We start from the raw sequence: 26926 nt of genomic DNA, 5'->3' as shown, positions 1-26926 counted from the left end.
CTGTTTGCAACTCATCTGAGTGGCTTTTACATGAGAAAAAAGTGTTTGTTTCACAAAACAAACTGGGCAGTCCCTCTCTCCAGGCTGTGGGCTTGTACCGTCCCCGTCCCTGGCTGGGCTCCCTCCCCAACTGGGGCAGTGCCCAGCCAGGGGACTTTACACGTGCTCATGGGGGGTCTTCTCCTCTCCTGGCTGTCCTGATGTGACCTCCTGTGCTGCTGGCGTCTGCACTCACAAGGACAAGGGCAGATGTGCTTGCTGATGGAGAAGTGCTGTGGGTGCCACGCCCTGGACTTGCTCCAGTCCACAGCGTGGCCACACTCAGCAGCAGCGTGCGGGTGGTGGCAGGGAAATTCGCGTTCAATCCACTTCTGGGGAGCTTTGATTGTATGGAGATCAGATGGACAGATTTCTTATTCAAATTAATTTGCAAGGCCATAACAGCTCCAGCCCCTGCTTACACCTCTCCTTTTTCTTCCTGACCCCTTTCTATTAGCTCTCTCTACAGCTCCCACTCTTTGCATCGCATTGCTTATCATGGTGAGAAACAAACTGGAGTGTCCCCAAGCCTCCTCCATGCCAGGTGTCCCTGTCACAGCTGGCTGCGATAGGGTCTGGCTGAGCCATGGGAAAGGCAAGGGATGACTCCAGGAGAGCCTGGTGAGCCCCCGTCCTGGAGGGGAGAGCACAGCCACTCCCTGTCACACTCAGGAGCTGGGCGAGCATGAAGTGCCCTGTACAGAGCTCCACTGATGAGAAAAGGTTGCCCGAGGTCAGAAGGGTGATGGCTACAAGGGACTTTTATCGTGGGTGTGTTGGGGACAGGGCTAGGGACATGCCATCAGTGCTGCCAGGTCTTTCTGTGCACCAGTGTGAGATGCTGGAGCTGTCCTACTCTGGGACCATGCCTCAGCCAGCAGTGTCATGCTCCTGGACTGCCACCAGCCCCTGGGAAAAGGGTGCTGGGGAGGCAGACACTGAGACATGGTGGAGGGAAGGAGCTGGGGAAGATAGTGGGTGATTTGGGGAGTGGGGGTGTGGAGGCAAGCAGGATAAACCAGCCGGGAGCAGGTTTGGGCTGGAAATCTGGAAGGGGTTAACATGGGCAGCATAGGGAGCTGGGGAGCTTTGCAAAGCCACAGGCACATCGTGAGCCATTTGGCCATTGCTCTTTTGGATGGAAACCAATCCTGCATTAACTGGGGAGAGGCAGTGCTCCCACGTCCTGGCTGCCAAACCAGGAGGATGGTTGGGACCCCAACCTCAGGTGTTAGTTCTGTCCGCATGATGTCCCCTTTGCCCCGTGCTGCCGGCATGGCTTTAATTGGGGCCTTCATGCTTGGTGGTGTTGGGTATCTGAGAGCACGGAGGACTCCTGGTCAGTGCTGGTGGTGACACCTCCAGGTTTTTTTCAGAAGCAGCTTCCCATGGTGTCAAATTTGGAACAGAAAGGGAGGGCCCTGTATTACAGGGAACAGGTGGTTTAACAGGGGACATCAGTGAGCAAAATCCTGAGGCGCAGGGAGATACTGGATGCCAAAACCTAATGGAGAAAAAGAGAGGCTGAGACACGCCAGAGCATGACCAGAGGCTGAGGAGGGCTGGTGCTCAGTGAGCACGGGAGACTTTCCTTGCTCCAAGGGGGATGACTGGCTCGAGTGGTTACACGGCCTCACTCTGCCCTGTGTCTTACGGCATCTTCAAGTCCTGTTAACCACCCCAGCCATGAGCCCCTGGATAATGCCCTGCGGTGCCAGGAGTGCTGGGGAGCCCCTTTACTTGGGGGAGCAGAGCTGCTCCTGCAGCACCAGTCCTGCATCCCGAGGGATATGTGTAGGCAAGGGCTGCACCTGGGGATGCTCGGGTGGCTTCAGACCAGAGCTGAAGTTGGAAAACCTCCCTGGGGTGAGTGCAGCAGCCTGGAACCAGGTCCAACTCCTTATTTGAGTGCACCACCAACAGCTACCCGGAAAAGCCTTTTTCCCTGCAAATCGCAGGGTACTGGAGGCTCTGGCAAGGTGAGGAAGTGCCTGTCCTGTGGACAAGGGGCTGGATGCTGCTGGGTGCTGCCGGGCATAAGCGGCTGCAGCATTCACTGTTTTCAGCAAAATCTGGGCTGCCAGGAAAGTTAATTATACCTTTAAGTTTTTTCAGTTGTGAAATCTTGTAACTATCATCTTAAGCTGATGCTTATATTCCTAGCAACTAACTAGTAGCAAGGCTTTGCAGGCAGCAGGGGGGTCTGGCCTTGTCTCCCGTCCATGTACACCACATACTCAAAATGTTGCCTTAATGGACCTTAAAGGTGCTGGCAAATATTTCACTCAGAAATCTTGCATTTGCTGATGTGTTGCACCAACAAACACCAAATCAGTCAGTGCTCTGATAATGAAGGCTCCTTGTTAGGAGGCAAGTGCAGATTTGTGCCTTCTTCCCTCCCCAGACACCCTCTTAAACACCCATGGGCTGGGGCAAACCAGGAGGAAAAGCCACTTGATCACCATCCTTTTCCTTTACTGCTGCTTCCTCTGATGCTCAGCAGCAGGTACAGACCTGTCCCAGCTGTCCCCTGCCCTGTGTGATGCTGAAAGGGAATTTTCTTTGCACTGACATGGCACAAAAGGTAGGTGGGTGTTATCTGGCCATCCAGCAGTCAGTAGCACCAGAGCTCCTGGAGAAGAAACTGTTTTCTGAAGGTGCAGTTGACCACAGGACTCCTATTTTCATGCTCTTGGCTGCTAAACTCACCTCCACCATCAAGGGTGGAGGTCTGGTGTCACTGAGGTTGGCAGCAAAAAACATGTCAGTCCCAGGGGAGCGAGGCCCTCCTCCTGATGCCATCTTTGAAAGGTTACTGAAACCACCATGCCCACAGTTTCAGACTCTGGGAGTGATGCCAGTATGGCACTCAGAGCGGTGGACACCTGGGCATGCTGGAAAAAAGAAAAGCACAGAGAGGAGAGATCATTCTCCTTCCCTCCAGCTGCTGGTGGCTGACGCACTCAGGTGAGTCCTGTGAGCAATGGGCCCATTAGACAACATGCGAACACCAAATGAGGAGCTCCAGGGCATCCGGTGAATGGATCTCCTCACATCACCTGCAGACATCCAGAAACACCACCTGGAAGCATCTACATGAGCTACAGCCAAGTGGAGATACCTATAACACAGCTCAGTGGTACCCCCCCGAGCATGGGTGAGAGCATGGAAAATACTTGTTGGGAATATCACTGTATTTGAGATGGTTTGGACCTTCAAGAATTCAGCTAGAAGTAATTGACAGGATGATTCGCAGCCATCAGCAAACAATGTTACTTTCCCGAAAGCAGCAGCAGCACCAGAGGGAAAACAAATTGAAGCAGGTGCGGGAAGAGTTAGTAAGCGCAAGAATTGCACTCCTGAGCCAAACAGACAGATTGAGACAGAGGAAAACAAATTGGGAAGGGAAACGGCTGCTATTGCCCAGATTTTTCAGGCGCTGGGAGGAGGTGGGGGTTGAGTTCAGGCTCTGTTTCAGGGCCTGGGAGCTGTGTCTCCATTTAAGCAGCTGTGTTAGTGCTCGGCCTCGGGTGAGGGTGGGTTTTTGGGGCGTGTTTCCACCCCAACCAGGGCTGGCATCACAGGTTTGGGGAGCAGCATCCTACAGAAGCACGAGCCCCACCACCGCGATGACCATGAGAAGCCCAGCCAGGATGCAGATGCTGATGAAGACAATGTCACTGGTGTCCTGGCTCTTGATTTCATGGGTGTCCATCACTCCACCATCCTGCTGTTGGGCACCTACCAGGTTTTCTGCCTGGCTGAGCCTGGATGGTTCAGGGCCGGCAATGAGAGTCACTGAGGCTTCCTTCCTCTTTGGCTCACACTGCACCTCGTACTGGTGGATGTCCTCCTGGTTGCCCACCGAAAAATCGATGTAGAGGGTGCTGATGATGACGGATGTGTTGTTGCGTTTCTGCAAGGTAAGGGTCACGGCTTGTCAGGGTTTTGTTTTCACAGCTTGTTTTCACAGGGTTTGTAGGTAGTTGGCCACGAATCAAACCAGCATCTACTGGGAAGATGGGAGAGGGACTGGGACCTCCTCTCTGCAGCTGGTATGACTGGGACAGGGCTAACCGGCTACTCAGCTTGCTTTAAACACAGGTTTGCCAACTGCTTACCTGGGATTCGGTGCCACAGGTGTCAAACCTGGTGTGTATTTTGAAGTTCCTGCCAACCACCTGTGCTGCACAGGAGGGGTTCCCCAAATAAATCCTATTCCTCTCCAGCTGGGCCAGGGACTGCACAGGGATCTGGATGTGGAAGTCCGTCCGGGTGCAGCTGACGTTCACGGGCACAACTGTCAGGACAGAAAACAAGGTACAAGTGAAGTGCTGTTGGGAGGGGATTTCCCCAAGCTGCAGCAACTGCAGTAGCTCAGTGCAGAGCCACAGCTTTTTTCAAAGCTCGCTGTCCCCATCACACACAAAGCAGGTGACCAACAGCACCAGGACTAGTGGGGACATCAGCCTCAAGCCTTTGCCATGCATCTCGCAGAACCTGGCCTTGCTGCCACAGGACTCACATGATGAGATGAGTTTTCAGGGAAAAAGGAGCTAACACCCAAAATGCAGAAAGCATTATTTTATATATATCAATATTTTAGCCCTGCCCTGTGCTGAGGTCAGACATGGCTGGCTCCTAGGTACTGCCCTGATTTCTGCCCTGGCGGGAGACAGCACCAGCAACACTCTTGAGTCTTGTCCTCTTTCCCAGCTCTCTGAGTGACACCCGAGTGCCATTACAGACAACATCATCATGCTGTCACTTCCATAAGCAAGGAAGGATTTACCGTGAGAGCAGCTGCTCTCCATCATTGCAAAGCCAGTGAAACATTTGAGTTGCTGCCCAGGACTAGATCACGAGAGTTTCGCTAATGGCTTGCCGTGGGCACAGAGCTCCCCTGCAACTACGACATCCCTGCAAGAGACACTCTTACAGTGACAAAATGGAGGAGACACATCTCAGGGGACCCCCACATCTGCCTGCCCTGGGTGATGCAGCTGTGCACCTGCCACGTGGTCCCCAGGGAAGGGTGAGTTGGATTCCCGGGGGCATCCCCCTGGGGGATGGCCCAGCTCAGGTCCTGTCCCAGGCACCATCAGTCCTCCACCTCCCCTAGAATGTTATTTTTGATGGGGAGCTGGCAAACAGTGCACTGAGGGAGCTGCTGTTGAGCTGCCCGTGATGCCTAGAAGACAAGTGAGGCAATGGTGAACACATCCCCCCTCCATCACTCTCCCTCTGGCACCATATTTGGCCCTGTGGATGCAGAAAGCATCCATGCAGGGAAAGAAGCAGGGAGTAAAAATGCCCCCCTCTTTAAAGTCAATCATCACTCAGCTTGCACCAACTACTTGGGCAATATGAATTATTGAATTATTCAGAGGGAGAAGCTCCCTCTGAATCTTTGCCTTATGAAACTGGTAAAACACAATGAAATCAATAGGAAAAAAATAGTGTCACTTCGCTTAGTGCATTATAAAAGCATTAGAAGATTTACCAAATAACTAAAGTGCATTAGATCAAGAGGAGGAGGAGGAGAAAATGAATCCTCTCTCTTGGCGTGAAGGCTTTTGTTCAACTGGCCATAAATCATACATGCCTAGCTCAAGTCATGCCCATTCATGGGCTCCAAAAGAATATATATGCTCAGACCTGTGGATGTGGTTGTGGAGGCTGAGGTGCCCCTTTTCCACGGAGGGCTCCCAAGGAAGCCATTGGGAGGGAGAGGCCGGTGCCTCCTAGCAAGAGCAGCGGCTTTCCTGGCAGAGTGCTGGCGGTTGGATGTGCCATGCAGGCTGCTAATTGCAAGCAGATGCCCGAATCGCTGGGCAAACATAGCAGGCAGCCTTAGCTTTACGGAGGGAGGCTCAGTTTTGTGTCCAAATTTTTGCCCTCCCCCAACATGCATCCAGCAGGATGTACCAGGGGATGCAGGAGCCTCGGGCAAATGGGAGAAGTCACACCCCTCTCCATGACGGGGCTTCCCCTTGCTCTTCAGCTAGCATCCCATCCGTCTACAAGCTCTTCCGCTGGGAATGGGGTTTCTCCATGACCAGGCACTGTGAGGCCAAGGTTTGTTTCCCTGCACACTGCTGTAAAACAGTAGGAAATAAGCAGGACAAGGACAGGGACATATCTACTGTGTACACTAAAGCCTTACTATATGTCCAGTACATCCTCTCTCCTTCCAGAGGCTGCAGAGACTCAGGACAAAACTCCATCCTATCTCTCACTCCTAGAGCCACATATGCCCAAACCCCTTCTGCTACACTGGAAACAAAGAATGATTTTGCTGCTGAAGGATAAAAGCTTGTAAACCCAGGGCCAGCCACCAGCAGCTCCTGTCCCACTAGTCCAGCAGCCTTGCTCTGGCTCCAGCCCGCCGGCAAGGCTGCCCCTGTCTGAATCATCCCTGACACACAGGCCAGCTCAGATGTAATTATCTTGAAACACAACAAACACAATAAATTTGCTGGCTTTTGAGGTGCAAAGGTTGGCAAATACATGAGGAAGGTTACCCACCACTCCTCCCACCAGCTGTGGATGCACCATCTGGGACACAGGGCATACCAGTGCATGGAGGTGCTGGGCAGGGCTGGCTGGCTGGATTTGGGAGTGCCATGCCCTGGGGGTCCTGCCCCTCCGGTGCTGCTGCCAGTGGAGGAGAGGACACAGTTTATGCCAGCCTGTTCAGCTGTGTGCCAGTGGGGCTGGAGCATCCTGGGGAGCAGTGAACAGGGTTGTGATGCTTGAGCTGGTCACCTCCCCCAGGGCTTTGGTCCCCTAAAACCCCCCTGGGTTTCTCTCCTTCATGCCCTGAGAGAGGAGCAGGAGCATGGCAGTGGCAGAGACGTGGGGAAGAGAAGCTGGAAAACATCTTCTGAATACTAAACAGAATGCGGAGCATGTGTGTCTCTCACTCTGAGAGAGCTGGAGCTCACCCACCAATTCTTCTCCACTCCCATCCTTTAAGAGCCACATGCTCTGCTCCTGCAGATGGGTATCTTCACCATAGGGTCCTTCCAGAAATTACATGGTCTCAGGCATATCCTGATGGAAATAAAGCATTGTGGAGCACCCAAGTGAGACCTTACCTCCCACGTAGGCAACAGAGAAGCCTCTCTTGGCCATGTTGCGGTCGGTGTGGAGGACAAGCAGCAGCTGATTGTGGCTGGAGGTGATGGGTGCTGGGCTCTCCTGCCCACACCACTGCCCCAGCAGGGACCCGTTCTCAGCACCACCATCAAAGGCGGCCAGGTGGTCGTAGTCGCAGCTGTCTGTCAGGCTGCTCCGGCCCTCCAGCTCCATGTCCATGAAGAAGACCTTGATGCGATAGCCTGGGGGCAGCTGGATGCTCCACTGGCACTTGAGGTTGTTGGGGTAGAAGTTGGGATACTGAGGGCTGGAGAAATTGCCTTTGATGGTGGTGAACACCTCCTGGCACTCACCTACTTAGGGGAAAAAGGAAAGGAAAAAATGAAAGCAGACCTGAAGCCCCCCTGGGTGTGGACAAGCTGACGGCTGAGTGATCACTTGTTTTACTGCTAAAGGATGCTCTTCCCTCCACCTCACTGCTCCCCAGCCTTGTGTTTGGCCCATGGACTCCCATCAGTTTTGGGGGACAGCAACACCGAAGGTGGCCAAAGTCCTACCAGAGCAGATAGGGAAAACCCATATCCCCAAGGAACTGCATGAACACAGGAGAAGGGCGGCTCTTGCTCAAGAAAAAGACAACCCGGGGCCTGGGATAGCCACAACGATGCCATTTGCATTGTGTAGTTGTTTACACTTTACACCATCATCTCATGAGCTCTCCCCAAAGGGGTCCCCTTGACTATCATCTCCTCTTGCTGCTGCGGGAGGGAGACCGTCACCACCACCACCACTCTGGGGACCTGTCCCCATGACCTTCCCACTGCTCCACCACCCCAAGACCCCCGCACCTGAGTAGAAATGGGCCTTGAAGCCCCTGCCACCAATGTTGAAGTCAGACTTGAAGAGGACAAGGAGGTGTGGGGCGGAGGAGACAGTGCGGGGTGGGCGGGCGCTGCCACAGTAGTGTCCCAGGCAGGGGGCGGCAGTGGTGGGCCCATCAAAAATGGCCACATAGTCAAAGCCACAGCCCTGACCCCCCTCCACTTGGAAGTCAGCGAACACCAGGGTGAGGGGACTGCCACTGCCGGCCCCCCTGATGCTCCAGCGGCACTCGGCATCGTTGGGGTAGCTCTCGGGATAGCGGGGGCTGGTGATCTCCCCGGACAGCCCAGTCAGCTGCCCACCGCAAGCATCTGCAAGGAGGTATAGATGATGAGGATGGTGTGGGAGGACACACAGATGGATGCTCCGCCACTGCCATCCCTCATACACACCTTTTCGGTAGGCAGCTGCGAAGCCGTGCTTGGCCACATGGCGGTCAGAGTGGAAGACAACAGCCATGATGTGCCAGGCAGAGGCGAAGGGTGGTGGGGGGCTGCGGCCACAGAAAGTGCCCAGGAGATTGCCCTGGTCCCGGGTCGCCCCGTTGTAGACCTGGAGGTAGTCATAGGCGCAGGTGGCGTGGTACTCCAGCTCGAAGTGGCTGAAGGAGAGCAGGATGGAGGAGCCCTCGGCCACCACAATCAGCCACGTGCACTCCGTCTCATAGGGGTACGGCTCTGGGAAGTTGGGGCTGGAGAAATTGCCAGAGGGTGCGGAAAGCACCCCCCCACATTTGATGCCTGGGGGATACAGAGGTGGATGTAATGTCCCTTTTCCAGAGGAAGCCTAAAATGATGGAGACAGGGTGCAAAGCACTGGCTCCATTCCACCACCAGCACTACTGAAACACCAGTGCCCTACAGACCCCCATTGGGCTTGGCCACCCCTTCTCCCTGGAGGACTTGTGTGCCCCCCATCACCTTTCATCCCTCCATGTAACCCCCTTCTCCTCCTGCTGTCCCTGTGCTGCCCCGTGGCATAGCTGCAACAGGGCTCGGCTGTGCCCATGAGCTTGTCCTGCCGGTGACAGCATGGTGTCCCCATCCATTTCTTGCTGCGAAAAGAAAGTAGGGAGTGAGTTTTCATTGTTCGGTGGTTCCAGCCTTGCCAGTGCCCTGGCTGTCCAGACCTTCAGCTTTGTGCCTCCTGCTGCTGCTGATCCCTCCATGTAATGGTAGTATTGGTGAATTCAAGCTAGGAGAAATAGGGGTGAAGGGCTCAATGCACTTAACAATGAGTTATGCATGTAGGGATCGATTTTCTAATGAAATCTTTATACTGAGACATGGTGATAAAATAAGGCAGAGAGGCAGGGTGGCTGCCACCTGCCCCTGGCTCTGATTAGGGTTGGGCTGAAGAGGCTGATATAGTGGGCACATACATCATGTCTGGGAGGGACACAGACCCTGTGTAGCCCCTAGGAGACACATGTGGGTTCCCAAGCAAGGCTGGATGCTTGCTGCCATCAATCTGGGCCAAGTATATTGCAAATCAATAGTCAGCCAGTGTGCAAGGCTCTTCATCACGCTTGCTGGTGCAGTGACCTCCTGGCAAGGAGGGGGTCCTGCAGATGTGTGTGATGCTGCACCACAGTAAACGGGTAAGGGGGGTGTGTGTGCTGGCACAAGCACCAAAGCCAGCCAGATCTAAAATCGCCTTGCTAATTACTGGGGATAGGCAGTAAAGTAATATGGGGCTGATACTAAACGAATAATATTATTGAAAGAGATTTTGATTTCTGATGCAGAAATCTGATGAGAAAAGCCGTGCCACTTTTGGGGAGGGGCATTGCTCATTAGCCAAGTTACTGGGCTGCCCTGGCCCACCGCATGCCCCAAATTACTGTGTTGTCTGCTAACTCTTGCTCTGTGTACTGGCGGGGTGTTTTATCCAGGTAAGGTGAGGGGTTTATTACATGCACAGCAACATACACATGCAAACATATATTCACATATATATGTATATGTTTGTTTGTGTGTGTGTGTGTGTGTGTGTGTGTGTGTGTGTGTGTGTGTGTATATATATCTATAAATACATGTGCAGCTCCAGAAGTTAACAAAGGCTTCAGCAAAGCACCTGGACACCACAACAGGACAACCCCAACCTGCAGTCTTCAGTAAAATAAGCATGAAGCAGAAACTCAAGTGCATGGTGGAGTCCCATGTTTGCTGCTGCACATGGTGATGGCAGACCCCAGCTCCTTTCCCCAGGTCAAGCCAGGGGGCCCATGGCCTGAGCAAGCCACTCTCCTTGCATGGGCTGAGAGCTGTGACCTGCTTGCACCCCAGAGCCACTGCAGCACCTGCGAACAACCCACTCCTCCCCAGGGGCCACGGATGCCCGTCGGCCCCACGGTCCCCACTGAGAGCTGGGACTGGGCTCTTACCTCTGCTGGAAGCATCCCCGACAGCCCCACACAGCATGGCCAGTGCTGCCAGCCAGCCCAGCCCCATGCACCCCATCCTCTGGCAGGCAAATCTTCCCTCACCAGTGGCCGAGCAACCTTTTGGAGCTGTCTATCTGGGAGGAAAAAAATAAATAAAGAGAGAAATAAATAAAAAGCAGGAGGACTGTAGAATTAATAGCAGAATGAATAATTCATCGCTTGTTTGAATTAAGAGCGGCAAGGTAACTTGATCTATTCCTCCCTTCCTTCACTCAGTTTTAATGATCTGGATCAAATGTCCCAAGGATTTACACTATACCAGATACCTTGTCAATACACTATATTTAGAAGAGATATTAATGTTTCAGATATGGTGTATAACGGCAGTAAGTCTGGGCTGACAATATGCCCTTAAGGGGCTATGAAGATAATTTAGTTCACCAGGCAAGCCAGCGAACCAAAATGGGAATTTCAGACTTACCACGGAAAAGCACCTCAGGAATTAATGTGATTTATACTGCGGCACCCACTGCACAAAGCCAACCAGTGGTAAAGGCTAGAGAAACAGGGAATGGTATTTAAATGCAGCCGCGCCTCCACATCAGCTGCCAGGTCAGCATCCCTGCAGCAAGTGCCCAGGCTCAGCAGGATGCTCAGCCCGGGAAAGTGGCAGTTGCAAGCGCTAAAGATAGCAAATCCCACCTTCCCCGAGGAAGATCAGAGATGAATTGCGACTCATGGGCAAAAAAAGTCAATTATTATAGAACCTGCTAAGGCCTTGGAGAATTACCATGTTTTTTCCATGCCAGCTGACACTCCCTCTTGCCCAGGCTCTTGGATGCACTCAGCTGAATGTAACCAAGCCTCTGCATTCGGTGGGAAAGATGTACTCCTTGTGCTGTTCCACATTAGCAGGAGAAACCCCAAACCCAGCAGTGTTTCAGTTCCTTCCCTCCTGCCCAGGAGAGAAAAGACTTTCCTGCTGCCATGACCCACACCCATATGAATGCCAGGAAACAAAGACCCGTGAGGGCCTCCTGGCATGAGGGACCTGTGCTAAAAAAGTCACCTTCAAAGCAGCAGGGAAAGAAGCAGCGCGTATCTGTAAATCTCAGGCGGAGAGACAAGTTGCATTTATTAATTAAGCAATGAGGATCGATGCCTGAGACATTTCCAGTGGATTAATGATGGGCTGGGAGGAGCTGATGGCCTGAGGTGCAGCTAAGGACTATTAAAGCCAACTGGTCATTAATCCCCAGGAAATGCTCCATGCCAAGGTCGTTAAGTGCCTGCATATATTTATGGGTAATAACAACAATAATATTTGTAAAGGCTCTCTCCCCACTGCCCGGCCTCGCTGGAGCCATGCTGAGGGCTCGTGGGACCACTGGGACAACCCAGGCAGGAGCCTTCCATCCTGAGCCCAGCTGAGGCAGGGGACATCAGGGTGTCTGTCCTGGGGCGTTGGGCATCAACGCAGAGCATCAAATTCAGAGCACATCTGAACAAGGAGATGCAAGGCAGGTCTCCCTGTCCCAGGGCACAGCACAAAGCTGCTGCTCTGGCACAGGCTCAGGGAGATGGCTGCGATACTGGCATATCTCCTGCTGACCTCTCAGGGACACTACAGAGCTTAATTAGCTGCTTCCCTAACAGGCTTGGAGGGGAGGTCTGTCCCTGTGCCTTGTACAACACACGTGGGGCCAGCACCCACAGCAAAGAGGCAGGAGAGGTCTGGCACCATAGCCTGTGATGCAGGGGCCTCTCCTGAGTATTTCCATACCACAGCCCTGTCTCAGTCAGGAGAAGCATTCAGCCCTCGCTGCCATGATCCTCCAGGCTCAGGGACAGCATGCTCCCCAACTTCTCCATCGCTGCATGAGAGAGCGACACATTCATCCTTGCCGCATCCATCTTCATCAACACCCACTTCCTTTCCTCCAGCCCTTCCACCACCGGCCTCAGCACCAGGGTACACCCCAGCACTGAGCCAGTATCCGGGACACCGGTGCCTATGCGGCCACTCTTCTCTACCCCTCCAGCTGTGCTCTGCAGTCCCGCTTCATGCCGTGCATCAGCGATACCCCTGGGAGACGGGGAGCTGGGGCTGTGCAGCATAGCAGCTGTGCCCCCCTCCCAGGAGACGGCATCCATCAACTGCCGGCACACTCACCCTCTCCTGACCTGGGGATGGCCATTCCCTGGCTGGGCCTGAGCCCAGGCGATGCCGCTTAGCCAGGCGGGAGGCAGGGCAAAGATGAGATGCGACAAGGAGCCAGGCAGGACCTTCCACACAAAGGTCTGGCCAGAGGTGTTCTGGACCAGCCCAGGGCGCTCTGGCTCCGTCCAGAGACACAGTGGGTGATTTCAAGGTGTGCTGTATTGCGGCTGCCTCCATTCATCTGTTGGCAAATTTATAAACCATGAGTCAAAAAGGCATTTGATTAATGTAAATAGAAAGGATGTGATCAGGACTGTGAGACTTCAGAGAAGATCAAAGGTTTAAATATGGTCCCCAGGAGAAATGGGAATTATTTAGGCAGGAAATAATGAGATGAAATTAAGAAGGTATTTAGGCTGTGCGGGAGGAAGAAGAAAGGAAGCGAAGTCCCTCTCTGGCACAGGGCTGCATGGGTGGCGGGGGCTTCCCAGGGGGCAGCCAGAGCACCCGAGCGTCCTGCCAGCAACCCCTGCCCCAGCAGGAGGGGCAGGGCACAAGCCCCTGACCAAGCCTGGCAGCAGCCACCCACTACTGCAGGGAGCTCACGCACCTGCAACTCCATAGATCCCCCAGTAATTGACAGCATCGCCATTTCCCCATAGAACTCCCACCACAGGGTACTTCCTGGGCCTCCAAAGGGAAGGAAACCTCTCATCTTCCCTTGGTAGGGAAAATCCTGTCTGAAAGCCTGTCCATCCCACGTCTCTGCCTTTGCAGGAGCACCACACAAGCCTCTGAAAGGGGCTGTCCCTATAGGGGACAGGTTGGGAAGAGGGGACTGGTGTGAGAGCCAGCCTGAAAAATGACAAAAGGCAGGAGGGGGAAAGGAGAAGGATAGAAAACAGAGAACAAAGTGCCCATAGGAAGTTTAAAGGCCCCTTCGAGTTCATACTTCCAAGAACATCATCTTCCCCACGGAAAATGTCCCCTCTGGCATGGCAAGCCAGGCTGCCAGGTCTGCATGCCTCACCTCCTCCCGCTCTGCCTGCGGCCCGCCTTTGCAGGATTGCAACCCGCAGCATTCACAGCTTGCTCCGTCTCTCACCACCCTCCCTTTTAGCCACGAACAAAGACGGGAGACTTCGCAGCAGAACGGCCAGACCAGCTGGGTAAGGTTTAACCATCATGGCCCATATGTGCTGAAATACCCAGACATATTGGGGTTGCGTTTAAAGGAACAGTCCCAGTTTTCATGCAGAAAGTTGTCACTTTTCCAAAGCGAGCGTGAAGTTTTACCTCAGGCCTTTGCAAAAAGGCTGGGTGGATTTTTAACAAAATCTCAAAAAGGCAGAATATTTAAAGCAAGAGGTATATAAGTAAGGTGTTCAGAGTATGTCATGTCCAAGAAAAATATTTTCTCTGCGTTCCTAGCTAAGGCCAAAGTAGGGAGAGCGACCAGAGAAAGTAACTCCTTATTTTATCAGCCCCACACTCTACAGAAGCACCTCAACTACGGCAGTGGCTTACAGCAGCTGAAGCACGGTTTGGGTGGAAGTTGAGAGCTTGTCTTGGACCTACTACGGACAACTTCCCTGGATCTCTCCATGTTAAAAGCCAGAACCCTATTTTGGGTTACGAAGATTGCTTTCTTGTCAGCCCCTGCTCCAATGAAGTTAACGTAAAAGCTGCAGCTACACTGAATTAATTCCAGGCATGTGGTAACTGGCGACAAATCTCACTGATGAGAGGGGAACCTATGCTTCCTCCCAACATGTGAATCAGAACCATTTCAGTGCACACTGTTTATTCTGAGTACCTCAAACTACATTTCCTTTGTGTAAGGCGTACTATTTGATACAGATGAAAAATAAGACAGGAATAATAATGCAACATCGTCCGTCACAGCCTGAGAAACCCCAGGAAACCTCAACACAGGATAAACTGGGAACGTAAGGAAAAACACAAAGATGTGCAGAAAGGCTGTATTTCCAGGTGTAGTTGGTAAACACAGTGGTCTAAGAAGGTAAAGAGTGGACAGCAGATACCTCGGAGGAAAGTCAGCAGCATCTTGGGCTGAAAAAGGAGGAAGGGGCCAGGGTGCCCAGGTTGGGTGCTGTGCCAAGGCAGCCCCAGGGCTGCCATCCCCTGGGGCAGGCCGTTGCCATTGGCTCTGCCTGCTGGGGGAGCACCCCAGCAAAGCCCCATGAAGCTTTCACTCCTCCGGTGGTGTTCTTGTATGCTTAGGGCACCTGTGAGAGTCCTGCCACAAAGAGGAACAGCTGTTCATTTGAAAAGAGGTTCAATTTAATGAACCAGGGCTATTATACAACACTTATGGGACATGGAAAGCCAACAACCATCCTCCGTGACAGAAAGCAGCTACCACCCAGATACTTTCTCACATACAATTTTAGGACATGCTCTTTTCCTCCCCAGGCAGCATTACCAGGGTTAAGGATCAGGGTAGGCAATGCAGGCTGTGCTAGGGCAGGAGGACAGCCTGCCTAAGTCCTCAGTGGGCACCATGTATAACTCCGTCCCCACGTATAGCCTTTTCTATACATGGTTGGAAAGGATCTTTTCAGAGGAGATCGGTACCACCTCCTCTGTATTAGTGCATAATAGGGCAGCTGAGGCACAGAGAGGTTGAAGTGACAACATCCACCAAGATAATGACACAACCAAAATGAACCCCATGGACTCCCAAGTGCCGGGCCAGTGCTCTGCTGCTCCCTTAACCGTGCTGTTTTTTCCTCTGGACATGTAACAGGGCACACCACCACTGGATACTAACACGGATTGCAAAGCAAGTCACTGGTCCTCATATTACTGCAGAGCTGTGTACTTGCATGCTTTTTAGTACCCTTAGGAGATCTCTCTCAAAATTGTGTGTGAAGACTTCTGTTACATTACCATGCTGTTCCCTGAGGTGTGGGTGATTGTAGCCACCAGAGTGGCATGTGATCCTTAAAACACTCTCCAGTATGATTCTCACTCTTGAGACAAATATTTGATCCAAAGGCCTATGAAAGTATACGCACAAGGGACTCAGTCTATGGAGATGACTGAATTCGAGCAATGCCTGCAGAGAAACAAGGACGTCCAAGGCTTGGCCTAAGATTCCTTAGGTCAGGGATAACCTGCTAAAACACAAAACAGGAATTTTCTTCAATTCCTGCAGCTTTCAAATATCTACCCATATCTTCACTGAATGCAGAAGAGCCACAGATTAATACAAATGGCTTTCTTCGGCAGGAATTTACAATTGTCTTCATCAAGTCTTCACTGAGACGACCAGTGTATGTGTTTTGCTGATAGCTCCAAGGAAGTTTTTCCAGTGATGTTTCCTGAAAAGACAAAAAACATTTGCAGTGTGCCATGTTAAAAAGGACAATTGATTGCTTACAGCCAATCTGCCTCTTCCCCTCAGAGTACTGCACAGGACGCTTTTCACCCTTGTGGCTCCATCTAGGTAGAACTGACCCATCCTGAGAGCTACATTCCTCTTCCAAAGCCCAGATCAAATCTTTCCCTGTCACAAGACCTAGACACTCACTCAGAGTGGACTGAACAAAATCAGAGTGTAACTATTGCCAAGAAACACTGCAGAACCTTCTGCTTTGGGAACCACCTCCCACCATGCCTTTCTATTCCCAAGTCCTAAATCCCAAGCCTATGCCTCTCTACAGCCTCCTCCATTCACAAGTCTCTTTCAGTCCCATCTCCTTCAACCAAAACTGAAAAAAGACAGCCCTGCTCCAAACACAGCTCTGATCCCATGAGAAACATTAGATCCCATGGCATTAGGTCCAGCAGGGCCTCCACTACTGCTATTAATTAGAAGCAGAAGGTGCTCAGATGTGGCTGTGACAGGCAGAAGAGTGAAATACTGAGACAGACAGATACGTAATCCTAAAAGGGAGAATGCACAAGTCAGTGCTGGACTACAACAAACCTGCTAAGAGAAGAAAAGGAAGGGAGAGATGTACACGCGGAGCAGACAGTGTTGACTGGGATCAGGTGGGTTTCTTGCCCTTCACTGACTGAATTTCAAGACCTCCTCACACTCTTGAGACATCACTGTCCTGAAAAGAGTATTTAAGCTATGTCACCAGAGACAATTACCGGTTATGCTTCTATAAAGTAGCTGAGGGGTGCCTAAATCACAAGAATTTTTCTCTGTACCCAATCCCCACTTGCTGAGACCATATGTGGAACATAATGTATGAGGCAGACTCACCATGAGAGATACAAAAAGTGATTCATCTGAGAAACTAAAAATGCAATGGGAGTCATTCCCTTAGCATAAATAATTCTTTCTATATCCTCCCTGCAATGAATCCTCATTTCTGAGGGAAATAATTTTCAGCTACCAAATCTGTACAGAACACAGGCAACTTTGGGACCAAATGGAAATGAAAAAGACTGCTCAGAATGTAAGACCACTGAGAGGTATGCCCTCATCCCATGGATTTGGCAGAAAAAGTAATTTTACAGAGGATGAAACAACTTTAAGAAGTTTAAAAATGAGTCAGCTGGGAAAAATAATTGCTGGGAAGTTGGTGCTAACGTACTAGAGTAAGACAGCTCTAGCCACGAGCAATGAATGGAAGATAAGGCCAGATTAAGGCACTGCTATTAGGAAAGAAGAAACAGTTTATTTGCTGCGAGTCTCCCAGAGTCAAGTTTTCTTTGTGCAAATGTTTAGGTGCAACTACCACTGTCTGAAGGGTGGGGAGGGGAAACAATCAACAGCGGCTATGAATCAGTGGGTCCATCCCAAGAGAACAGCCACCAAAGAGGTAAAGAGGAACAAGCAGCGACAGTTGCTTCCCTGAAATTCTCCAGACTGGCAGCAGTATGAGAACACATAGCAGATTTAAGAACAGCAGCTACTGGACCACACAATACCCTTGATGACTGGGAAAGAATTAAGGTCATGCTGATAGAAAAACAGAGGAGGTAGAGGCTCATCTGGCACCCAGAACCCTCACAGAAACACACTTCATATCCGTTTATTTACCTGGCTTAGGACATAAAATATTCTGATGTTCCAGTACCGAGCCAGATCCTGGAGAAGAGGTTTCAGATAAATTTTGTCAAATGTACGGAAGCAGCCAACAAGAGTTACAAAGGTTTCATCCTCTTCATCATCTGTTATGGAGTGGAGGATGGGAAGCATTGGTGTGAGGCCGGTACCAGATGCCAGCATCAGGAGTTCTCCATGCTAACAACAAAACAGAGAATTTTCAATGAGCTGTGGTGACTGGATATGGATGTACTCATTGTCAGTTCCTCCTTGCTGCGACAATGGTAAAGGGCCCCTCAAGAGAAAACACATCAGAAGGTCATGAACTGGTAAATTAAAATCTCAGAATGTATTTTTCTGCAAAGGATTACAGAGAGCACTTTTCAGCGTTAATATATCAAATCTAACAAAACTGTATTTTACCCAAATATAAACATTTATCCTAACTTTAACCTTGATTTCAGTTAATTTACATTTCAGTTTCAATTCTGAAGTACACTGTTCTGACCCACTGTGTGCTGTTTTCCCACTGGAAATGATCCCTGTTTTTATATCTCGAATGCTGCTAAGCACAATCCTGAACGTTCTCTGGAGGAAACGGTTTCTTCTCCATCCTGATCCACGTATCTTCCTGGTGCATTATCTCACTTTCTCAAAGAGCTACCAGGGGCACATAGTGCTTCCCACCTGCAAGGGGGGATGGTCACTCTACCTACGACAGGATGTTCAGGCAGTAAGGTGCTGTGTGTAGGAGGACAGAAGGTTCCCAGCACTTTTCCCAGCTGCCAGCCAGTGCACCAGTGCCAGAACTGGGACGTAAGCCCTATTAAGCCCTCAGAGGCTGCTTGTGCTCTGTTTTGACTGGGCACTTTATTGTGAATGGATCTGATCTGCCTGAATCAGAGTCCTATTCTACTGGCAGCAAATAAAGACAAAAGAAAATTTTACTTGGAAACTAATATTCTGAACCTATGTTATAATTACTAAATAATAAACAGTTCTTCTACAGCAAGCTGTTTTAAAGATTGCTCAGGTGCTTTGCAAACTGCATGTGCACAGATCATCCAGACAGCCCCTGAATGCAGCCACCTCTAGGCATGACTGCTATGTCCTGTCCCAAATGATTATCTGGAAGCTTTTAAGAGAAGGGAACAGTAGCCTAAAACAGCAGGGAAAGTATTTCAGGAAGCAGAACACAATTGCTCTGCATGGAGCTCAGCCACTGGGATTTTACAGCCTTTTTTTTTCTTTTTTTTTTTTGGGGGGGAAGGGGGGACTAAAAAAGAAGAAGGAAAAGTAAGGCTTTGATATCTTAATGACCAGTGTTTCAATTTTGCTCCTCATTTGAAAGGTCAGAATTAAGTAACCAAATTAGTATGTGAGAACAGCCTTCCCCTGAAACTGGATCTGCCTTTCTTTGCAGCGAGCCTGGTATCAGCAGGTGGGAATCAACATTTGCAGAGCGGCTGGGTGATGTGACACCTCACTGGAGCTGCTATAGTTCAGGGAATACTCAAGAGAGAAAAAGATCAACACCTCCCCTTCACTCGTGCTCAGTCACAAAACAGCAATGTGGTTCAGACGAGGCAAAAACCAATCCACACTCATTGCCAGTGCAAAGTAAGTTCCCTTTGTCAAACACATCAGGAACTTCTAATATATGTGATGAACAGTGAGCCTTGCTAATATTTTCCTGCCTCCCGTACACCTCCCTCTCCTCTTCCTTCTTAAATATTCTGTAGTTCAATAAAGTGTACCTTCTCCAGTTGACTGCTAAAGCTGTAGCACTGTACAGTAACCCAGGAAGTCCCTAAAATAATCATGGAAACAGTAATCAAATTGATGTCTTCCCTTTAGAGTATTAAACAAAGCTAGCTGCCACAAGCTGAAACATCCTGTGCCTCTTACGGAACTAACCTTATTAGGTCGATATGGGAACCCTCCAAACGGCCCACGCCAAAAGACCTTGTCTCCTTTTTTCCATGTTTTTATGTATTGTGACATTAGCCCAGCTTCATAGCACTAATAAAAAAATTGCACAAAAGAAAAGAATAATTATACTCTGTTGGAAAGTTTCCCAGCTTAAAGTCAATTATAAAGTTATCTACATTTAAACAAGAATGGGGCAAAAAAACCCCAAACATTTCATGCGTTTAAAAAGAAAGATCATTCTATTTGAAAAATAACTCAAAGTTATACCCAAAACAAAGACATTTAAATTAAATCACATTGGATTCATTCCAGCTTGACTATAATGTAAACACAATCCACTCTCATGCAAGTCTGAATTTCCAAAACTGGAAAAAGCTTATCAGAGTTCTTGCTTACAAAGCACACAGAGAAGAGTGTCTTGAATGCAAAGCGCAGTCCAAGACTTCAAGTGTTCTCCAAATCTCAGGGTATGGGGTCTGGAAATGCCCTCTGGACACTGATAGTTACATAAACACTGCATAGCTCTTGCTTTATTTCAGTCTCTCAGAGGCTGTGTTGATACAATTAGTGACCCAATGTCCAGTTTCCCATTTACAAAACTCTTCAGAACAGATCATCTGGATGCTAAGGGGTGCCTTCACACTTTCAAAAAAATATGTTTATTTGGGCCTCACAGAAGAAAAACATTAGCAAAATCTGCCGTACTTTCTACCAGGCACAAACACTATTATGTAGGTTTTTGCCCGCAGGAATGCTAACCTCACTTGTGACTGATGGGGAAGGGCCAGGGCTTGCCAGAAACAGAGAAGCAAGGAGAGGCTGGAAAATGGATGGCTCATCCAAGCAGTCTTGTTGCTCTGTGCTATGTGTATATGTATGTCCTATATGTATGACCACTTTATGAGAACAAATGCAGAAGAACAATGGCCACAGTCTATGGGGTCTGGCCAGAGAACAAGGGCTGGTCCAAACTGCAAGAGCAATAAGCCCAAGAGCTGCAGCAGACAACTGGTCTTGCGCAGAGGTGATGCCACTGACAAGCCTGAGGAAGAGCAACTCGACCAGAGGTCAAAAGACGAGATGTGACATAAGCCTTTGAAGACTCCAGCCCATATGAAAGAAGCGTATTTTGGGGTATTTTCTGCACGCACATTGGATAGAAGCCCAGCTCCACACCTCAGTGCCTTGGCTGGCCACCAAGCTGCACTGCAGGCAAACAAAATTGGTGAACCACAAAGAAGCTAAGAAAAAGTGAGTGAGCATGTGCCTGCGCTTGCAAGCAGCGTTAGCTAATAAAGAACATAGATGTTCATCCTCTCCTAACAACCTCACTTAACCAGGATACCAGAAGTATTAAGAACTATTAGCACCAGTTGTTACATTCAAAAGATAAATGCATAACATACATACACCCAGGCTCTGAGTTACTGTCAGAAGCATTTTACATTCGGAGAGCTCTGGGCAGGCACTAAACTCATGCAATGAGTGTGCAGCTGCATCAAAGGAGCAGTATTTTATACCTACCTTTAAGTATATATGGAAACCCAAGGCAAGAGCAGAAAAGCCAGCCCTACTTACTGCCTATTCCCAGTGGACCAGGGTAATGGGAACTAAAACAATCCTTCTTTCACCAAAATTATTTCCAAAAAAACGAAGTGAGAAGTGATTGAGTGGGTTTAAAATTATTTTTTCTAAATAAAAAGAAAAAAAATAATTATCTCCTGGGGGAAAACTTCTACATCCAGTTTTACATGGAGAGAAACCCTAACATTATAAAATCACTCAAAAAGAGGGTTATACTCTGTAAATGGCAACTCCCTCACTCTTAACTGTAGTATCACAAATGCAATGCTATAATAACAGGAGACAGAAGGGTTCGAACAGTGCTTGGATTGCATAGTAATAATAATAATATAGTACTTTCCAAAATTGCCTGAATAGTGTGAAATATACCACAATCTACAGAGTGAGTTATAAAAATGGCTGCTTTACACTGGGTGTTACCAACCTCTTTTGTCACTGCCAGAGAATAACTATAGCTCCCTTTGGGATGAAAGGTTCTATATAAAGGCAAGGTATCATTACAATCATTACTATTATTATTGAAATGCAAAACCTGTGAGTAATAAGCAAGTATACATGAAATTTCACAGTCATCCTGTGAATGTATCCTATTAATGCAACTGAAATGAAACATTTCTCTCCCCTACTATACACCAGTTGCCACAAGAATGGTGAAATGACCCTCCCACAGGTGTCCTATAGAAGCTGTGCACTTTTCTAAAGAACAGGGTTTGTGTTCAAACGTATAATGCATAATAAACCCCAAAAATGTGAAATCCTGGAAGACAGGCAGAGGACAGGTGGTCATTCTCTGCAAGCCACTTGGGATGCCGAGCACTCTGAATTTCACACCTATACTGAAGTCTGGGTCCGCCCTGAGGAATCACTAGTGACATACAAATGCAGTATCGGAAAAAATTTATTCAATTCTATATTATCCACACAAAGTAATAATTTATGAGGGCCCTGCAGACTTAATTTAGACAAATTTCCAGCCAAGTTCTCCTATAAAATCCTTTTGAATACAACCAGCATTTTGTGGTGGCCTCAGGAAGGCCCAGGACACTCATCCAAAATGGGACTCTGTCACCCATCCACCCCATTAGGTGCAGCCTGTGCCCATGGGCCACCTCTCTGCCCTGTGGGCCATGGGGACCCTCTCAGACTGTAGGCAGCTCCAGAGCACTGCCCACAAACCAGAAACAGCTGCCTACTGTCCACCTACATTTTTAACCAAACTGAATTTTTTTCTGAGGAGTATTCTTAAAATAAAATACAGGGGAGAGGCTAATGGCTGGGCAAAGACTTCCCAAAGTCAGTGGTTCAGCTGGGATGACAACTGAGTGCAATTTCAAAGACAGACTGAAAAGGCAAAATGAAATCAGGGAAGTGGAATGGGCACCTCTTTCCATGCTGGTGACTGCAGGGCTCCCGAGAGGCTCTCCCGAGTGCTTAACAGGGCTTATGCCGCAAAGCACTTGTTTGTGTGTCACCTTCCTCTGCTTTCAGATTTGTGGGGAAAACTGCAATTTTTATCAGCAAAACACAACTGCTTCAAAACAACACAGAAACAGTCCATGAGGGATTTGAGAGAGTCTCACTTGAAGTGCTGACAGCATGCTTGGTTCCTGAAGAACACACAGTCCCCGGTACCTTAAGACTCTAATCCATATTGTACAGGCTTACTTACCTTCATTAAAACTTCAAAGTAGCCTTCTGCATTTCCTGGGCTAATTGGAGTATAGGCTCGCTGGACTTCCAAACCATTCACCATTCCTCTGAGAAGAGAAATATAGGAACCCACTGTGACTTGGGTCATTGCCTGGTATTACCGAACTTCTGCAGTTCTCTGGGGAGACGAGGGAGGCAGCAGGTCATCTTCCCAATGGCCCAGCCAGCCTGTGCACAGATGCAAAACATTTCCCTTCTACAGGTAAAAATCCAGGGGGAACGCAAAGTCTAAACACACCTTTTGTCTTCCTGGTGGTGGCCACAGCTGTACCACATATTCAGCTTTTGGACACATCCCTGGAAGGATGTTTGAGCCTTTTTGTGAGAAACTGTTGAATGTACAAGACTGGCAAATGGAAAAATGCTTTTGTGGCAAGTTTGCTATCCCTTTTGGGCTAGGGCCTACTCTCCTTTCTGTGTCCGGACAGCATCTGGTAGTTAAATAATGAAAGCCAGGGCACAGCCTTGACCTGAGGTCTTGGCAATATACACTGTATTTTCCTGTAAGCCTTCTCTTTCCATAGAATATATCCACCCTACTGTTTCCTACTGACTACAGTAATTGATTGAAGTGACCAAACCTTTTCTTCTGCTGCATTATGAGAGATGGCTGAAGGCAGAAGTGTGTACTTTCAGCATCCAGCCAGCTGTACGCATCAGCTGTTGACGTACAAATGTCAACAGATACAGATCAATGGCATCATAACCTGACTTTTTCTATCTGACAATGATCACCACAGAGGGCTGAGAGTGACACGAACTTTTCCCAAGTGGCTGCTTTCTAGCAAGCAACAAACTATGCAAGAGGGTTGTTTTGTTAGAAATCAGTCAGGAAATGCCTGGACACCAGGGGTAACACCCCAGGTGCTGAGTTACCCCAAGATACACGGCCTAAAATACCAAGCTCTGGGGTAAGAGCAGCTCACTGTCTTCACTCCAGCGTGGTGGAGTAAATCACCTGTTGTAACATCTATTCTTTAACTCACTCTTTCTGCAAATGGATTTTCTTAATCACAGCTAGTTCTTTCTGGCCCACCAACACAAGGATAATGCTGAAGAAAAATATAGCTTTGGAATGGCTTTTACCACAAAATTAGTACAGTTAATGAGGTCACGAGTTCTTTCATCTGTGTCATTGTGGAGGTACAGAAATTACGATTTGCCTGGTATGAAGCCTTTGTCTATTGACAAAAACCTACGTATTAGGTTACATAATGCAGACTGTTTAACTAGCACAGAGAACAATACCTTAACACGATATGTTGTCCTAAACTCAATCGCAGACTGCTATTTCCTGGTAATTCAAATTTGTACTGGTAGGTGTCCTCTGTTAGCTGCTCCACAGAGCTTATGTTGAATGCAGTAAATGTATCTGGATTCAGTTCTGAATTATTGCTCTGCAAGAACAACAATAAATAATTACTTGGGTAGATGGTGTCTTTTATTATTTTATTTTTCTTTGGAAGCAAATGTGCATGCTAATTTAGTGCTGGAGATACTCAGGACTCCAGAAGAACACGTATTAAACGCTGGGGCCCAGTGCAAATTTCAGCACTCTGCTGATTCATTATCATGTTCTGCTGCATGCACTTTGGGATCTCGCATTTCCCTCCCCCCCCCCCCTTTTAAATTACATTTTTACACCTTACAGCAAGGTCATCCTATTATGACTCACTGCAATCATTTTCTCATGTCTGAAAACAAACAGAAATAATACTGCTAAAAGAGCTGAGCGCTGCTTTGGGGGCAACTTTGAAACCTACTGATGACCACTGTGAGTAGGAGATATTGTTAGCTCTTTCAACGCTGATTGTTTTTGCTTGATCCAGCATAGTTAATCTTATGTAAAAGGGCACTGACGAGCTTAGAATTATGCTCTGAAGACAACTACTCCACCACACAAAATGCAGTTTATTTCATCCTCAAAATATGAGTCTAAAAATCGGGAAAAGATTAAAAAAGGTCAGGAAAGCTGTCAGAGAAAACTGTGAATCTTTGTACCTTTCACCCATTCCCACTTTCCAGAGAGGCTGGCTCTGGCTGGCTGGGGTACCCCAGCAAGAAGCTGCAGATCCAGGGCTGTAATGTGACACCAGGGTAAACTCCACACTTGGAAAATCACATTACAGCAGGGAGAGAGCAGGCAAGGGGGAGGGAGGCTGTGAAGGCAGAGTTTGGGGAATTGCATTTACAGCCTTTTCTTAAGACATCGCTTTAATCTATTGCTGTGTCCCTCGCTCATCACCACAACCCCACACACTAACAAGTATGATCAAAGCACTGGCTCTAGGATGTGATGAAGATAAATTGACCTGCCCCTTCTTTTTCACGAGGAGGCTTTTGTCTTGCTTTGCTTTGGCCCTCTCCCATTGTGCAAGCTCCTTCTCATACACATCATAGATGCAGGGTTTGCAGCCGCTGCCGCAGCACTGGGATGGAGAAGGTTCCTGGGGTTTGAGAGCTAGCCAGTCGTCCTCATTTCCACTCATTGTCTGCAAAACACAAGCCCTGCATCAAAAACAGCATGATGAAGAGCGGCATGTGCTCATCAGCCGAGCATTATTTGGAGAAGGACTGAGAAATCTCTCTCGAGCATCTTGCGTGTGTATCTCAGGGGGCTTAGAAAACTAAAAACCTGTGAGCCGATCTGGCACATGCAACGCTCCATTTTCGTTTGAGTGCTTGCTGCCTCTGCCTTGTCCAGTGCAGGAATGCCAGACATCACGAACACTGGCCCAGAGCAGCACAGCACATCCCAGCCCAGCCTCAGGCTCTGCTTCCCAGCCTGGCTGCCCAGACAAGGCACACACTTATTCCTGCTTGTTCTGATGTGGTGATTTCCAACAAAAGAACAGCCTGGTCACCTGGAGCAGAAACATCTTAAAAATCTGCAGCTCAGTCCATGAGAACAGTTAACAAACCCCACTGCCAAGAGACATGGCCTGCCAGAGCACTATTTTAAAACGGGGAGAGGGCAGTGAGCTGAAAACGGGGTTTAGAGCCAAGAGACTAGAGGCAAATGTGGTAAAGTCACAGGCAAACAAACAAACACGAAATACGAGCAGATTTGAGTCTGGCTTTAAATGCAGACATGTAGGAAAGGGCAAGAAGCACAGGCAGCATGATTTTCATCCCTTAGCACTACCCTTGCTTCAGAACTGTACTCTGACCAAATGGTCCTCAAACCAAAATAATGACGCAGACCTCTCAGGGACTCTGCTATTTTTACACAATGGTTGGGTTAACACTGTTCCCAATGCATTTGTATCTATATCATTTTAAAAAAAGCAGGTCCAGAGGAAATTATAAAGCCACAGGTGACGAGGCTGAGGAAGAGAACACTTAGCACTTGGAGCACCTTCACTTCTAAGGGGAATTAACTAACTAACCTTCACCCCTGCAACACGTTTATTCTAACGCTGTGGGGGTAGAAGAGGGAACCAAAAAGCAGGTGGTCCTGCTCTCCACAGCGGCCGACGGTTCTGTGCCCCCGAGCTGGGCTGGGGACCCCGAGCGCCCACAGCTTCCCCGACCAGGCCGCGGGCGGGCCGGGAGCCCCCAGGCTCGGAGCTGCCCACTCACCGAACGCATACAACGTTATACGTGTCCCTTTTCTGGGTTAAGTAACGGCGGCCCGTCCGCCCGGGTACGGGCAGGTAAGTAACGCCTTTTGGCCGGACAGATGACGCGCCATGACCCCCAGGCCATTATCGTCCCTACGTGTGATCGCAACCCTACTGTGTCACGCTCGTCCTCTCACCCAAGACTTTGTCGCCCTCAGCACTCTCCCGGCGGGGCCGCCGGTGGGACTTCGAGCACCTCGAGCACTTACTCAGCGGCCAAAGCCCCTAACAGTGGCTCCCCAGCTCCCGCCACCCCCCGCCCGCCGAGGGCCGGTCCCCGACCTGCCCACCGCCCCCCCCGGCAGGAGAGGGGAGGCGCCTTCCCCTGCCCACCTCCGGACTCACCAACATGGCACCCACCGCCCCACCCCGTACCACCTCCATGGCCGCCAGGCGGTTTGCCAACCCTCCCTCACCGCAGGACGCCTGTCTGCCATTGGCCGCCGCCGCCGTCAGTCATCAGGGGAGGGGAGCGGGAG

General features: G+C 49.5%; 2 protein-coding genes across 7 annotated transcripts; both read right to left on the bottom strand.

The window, feature by feature from the left end:
* Positions 1–2163: 2163 nt before the first annotated feature.
* CDCP2 (CUB domain containing protein 2) lies at positions 2164–15044 on the bottom strand. Of its 2 annotated transcripts, none has more exons than XM_009503396.2 (7): positions 10409–11288; positions 8415–8762; positions 7989–8333; positions 7140–7493; positions 4161–4339; positions 3785–3955; positions 2164–2933 (listed from the first exon to the last, which is right to left on the bottom strand). In XM_009503396.2, exons 1-7 carry the CDS (start codon positions 10482–10484, stop codon positions 2757–2759), a joined length of 1650 nt encoding a protein of 549 aa, XP_009501691.2. In that variant the 5' UTR covers positions 10485–11288; the 3' UTR covers positions 2164–2756. The 2 variants fall into 2 exon arrangements, with proteins under 2 accessions (XP_009501691.2, XP_064311110.1); XM_064455040.1 differs by lacking the exon at positions 2164–2933 and having other exon boundaries at positions 2965–3955; positions 8415–8808; positions 10409–10542; positions 11199–15044.
* A 27-nt stretch (positions 15045–15071) lies between these two features.
* LOC104043722 (NADH-cytochrome b5 reductase-like) lies at positions 15072–26844 on the bottom strand. Of its 5 annotated transcripts, none has more exons than XM_064455041.1 (7): positions 26781–26844; positions 25137–25316; positions 24073–24221; positions 22784–22871; positions 19516–19620; positions 17593–17796; positions 15072–15916 (listed from the first exon to the last, which is right to left on the bottom strand). In XM_064455041.1, the coding sequence occupies exons 1-7, from the start codon at positions 26829–26831 to the stop codon at positions 15713–15715; spliced, it is 981 nt and encodes a 326-aa protein (XP_064311111.1). In that variant the 5' UTR covers positions 26832–26844; the 3' UTR covers positions 15072–15712. The 5 variants fall into 5 exon arrangements, with proteins under 5 accessions (XP_064311111.1, XP_064311112.1, XP_064311113.1 ...); XM_064455042.1 differs by having other exon boundaries at positions 26793–26842; XM_064455043.1 differs by lacking the exon at positions 26781–26844 and adding an exon at positions 26585–26722.
* Between the last annotated feature and the right edge of the window lie 82 nt (positions 26845–26926).

Source organism: Phalacrocorax carbo, chromosome 6 (assembly GCF_963921805.1).
Source record: "Phalacrocorax carbo chromosome 6, bPhaCar2.1, whole genome shotgun sequence".
Taxonomy (NCBI): domain Eukaryota; kingdom Metazoa; phylum Chordata; class Aves; order Suliformes; family Phalacrocoracidae; genus Phalacrocorax; species Phalacrocorax carbo.
Note: the sequence above shows the minus strand (reverse complement) of the source record. Positions and strands in the feature narration are given on the sequence as shown.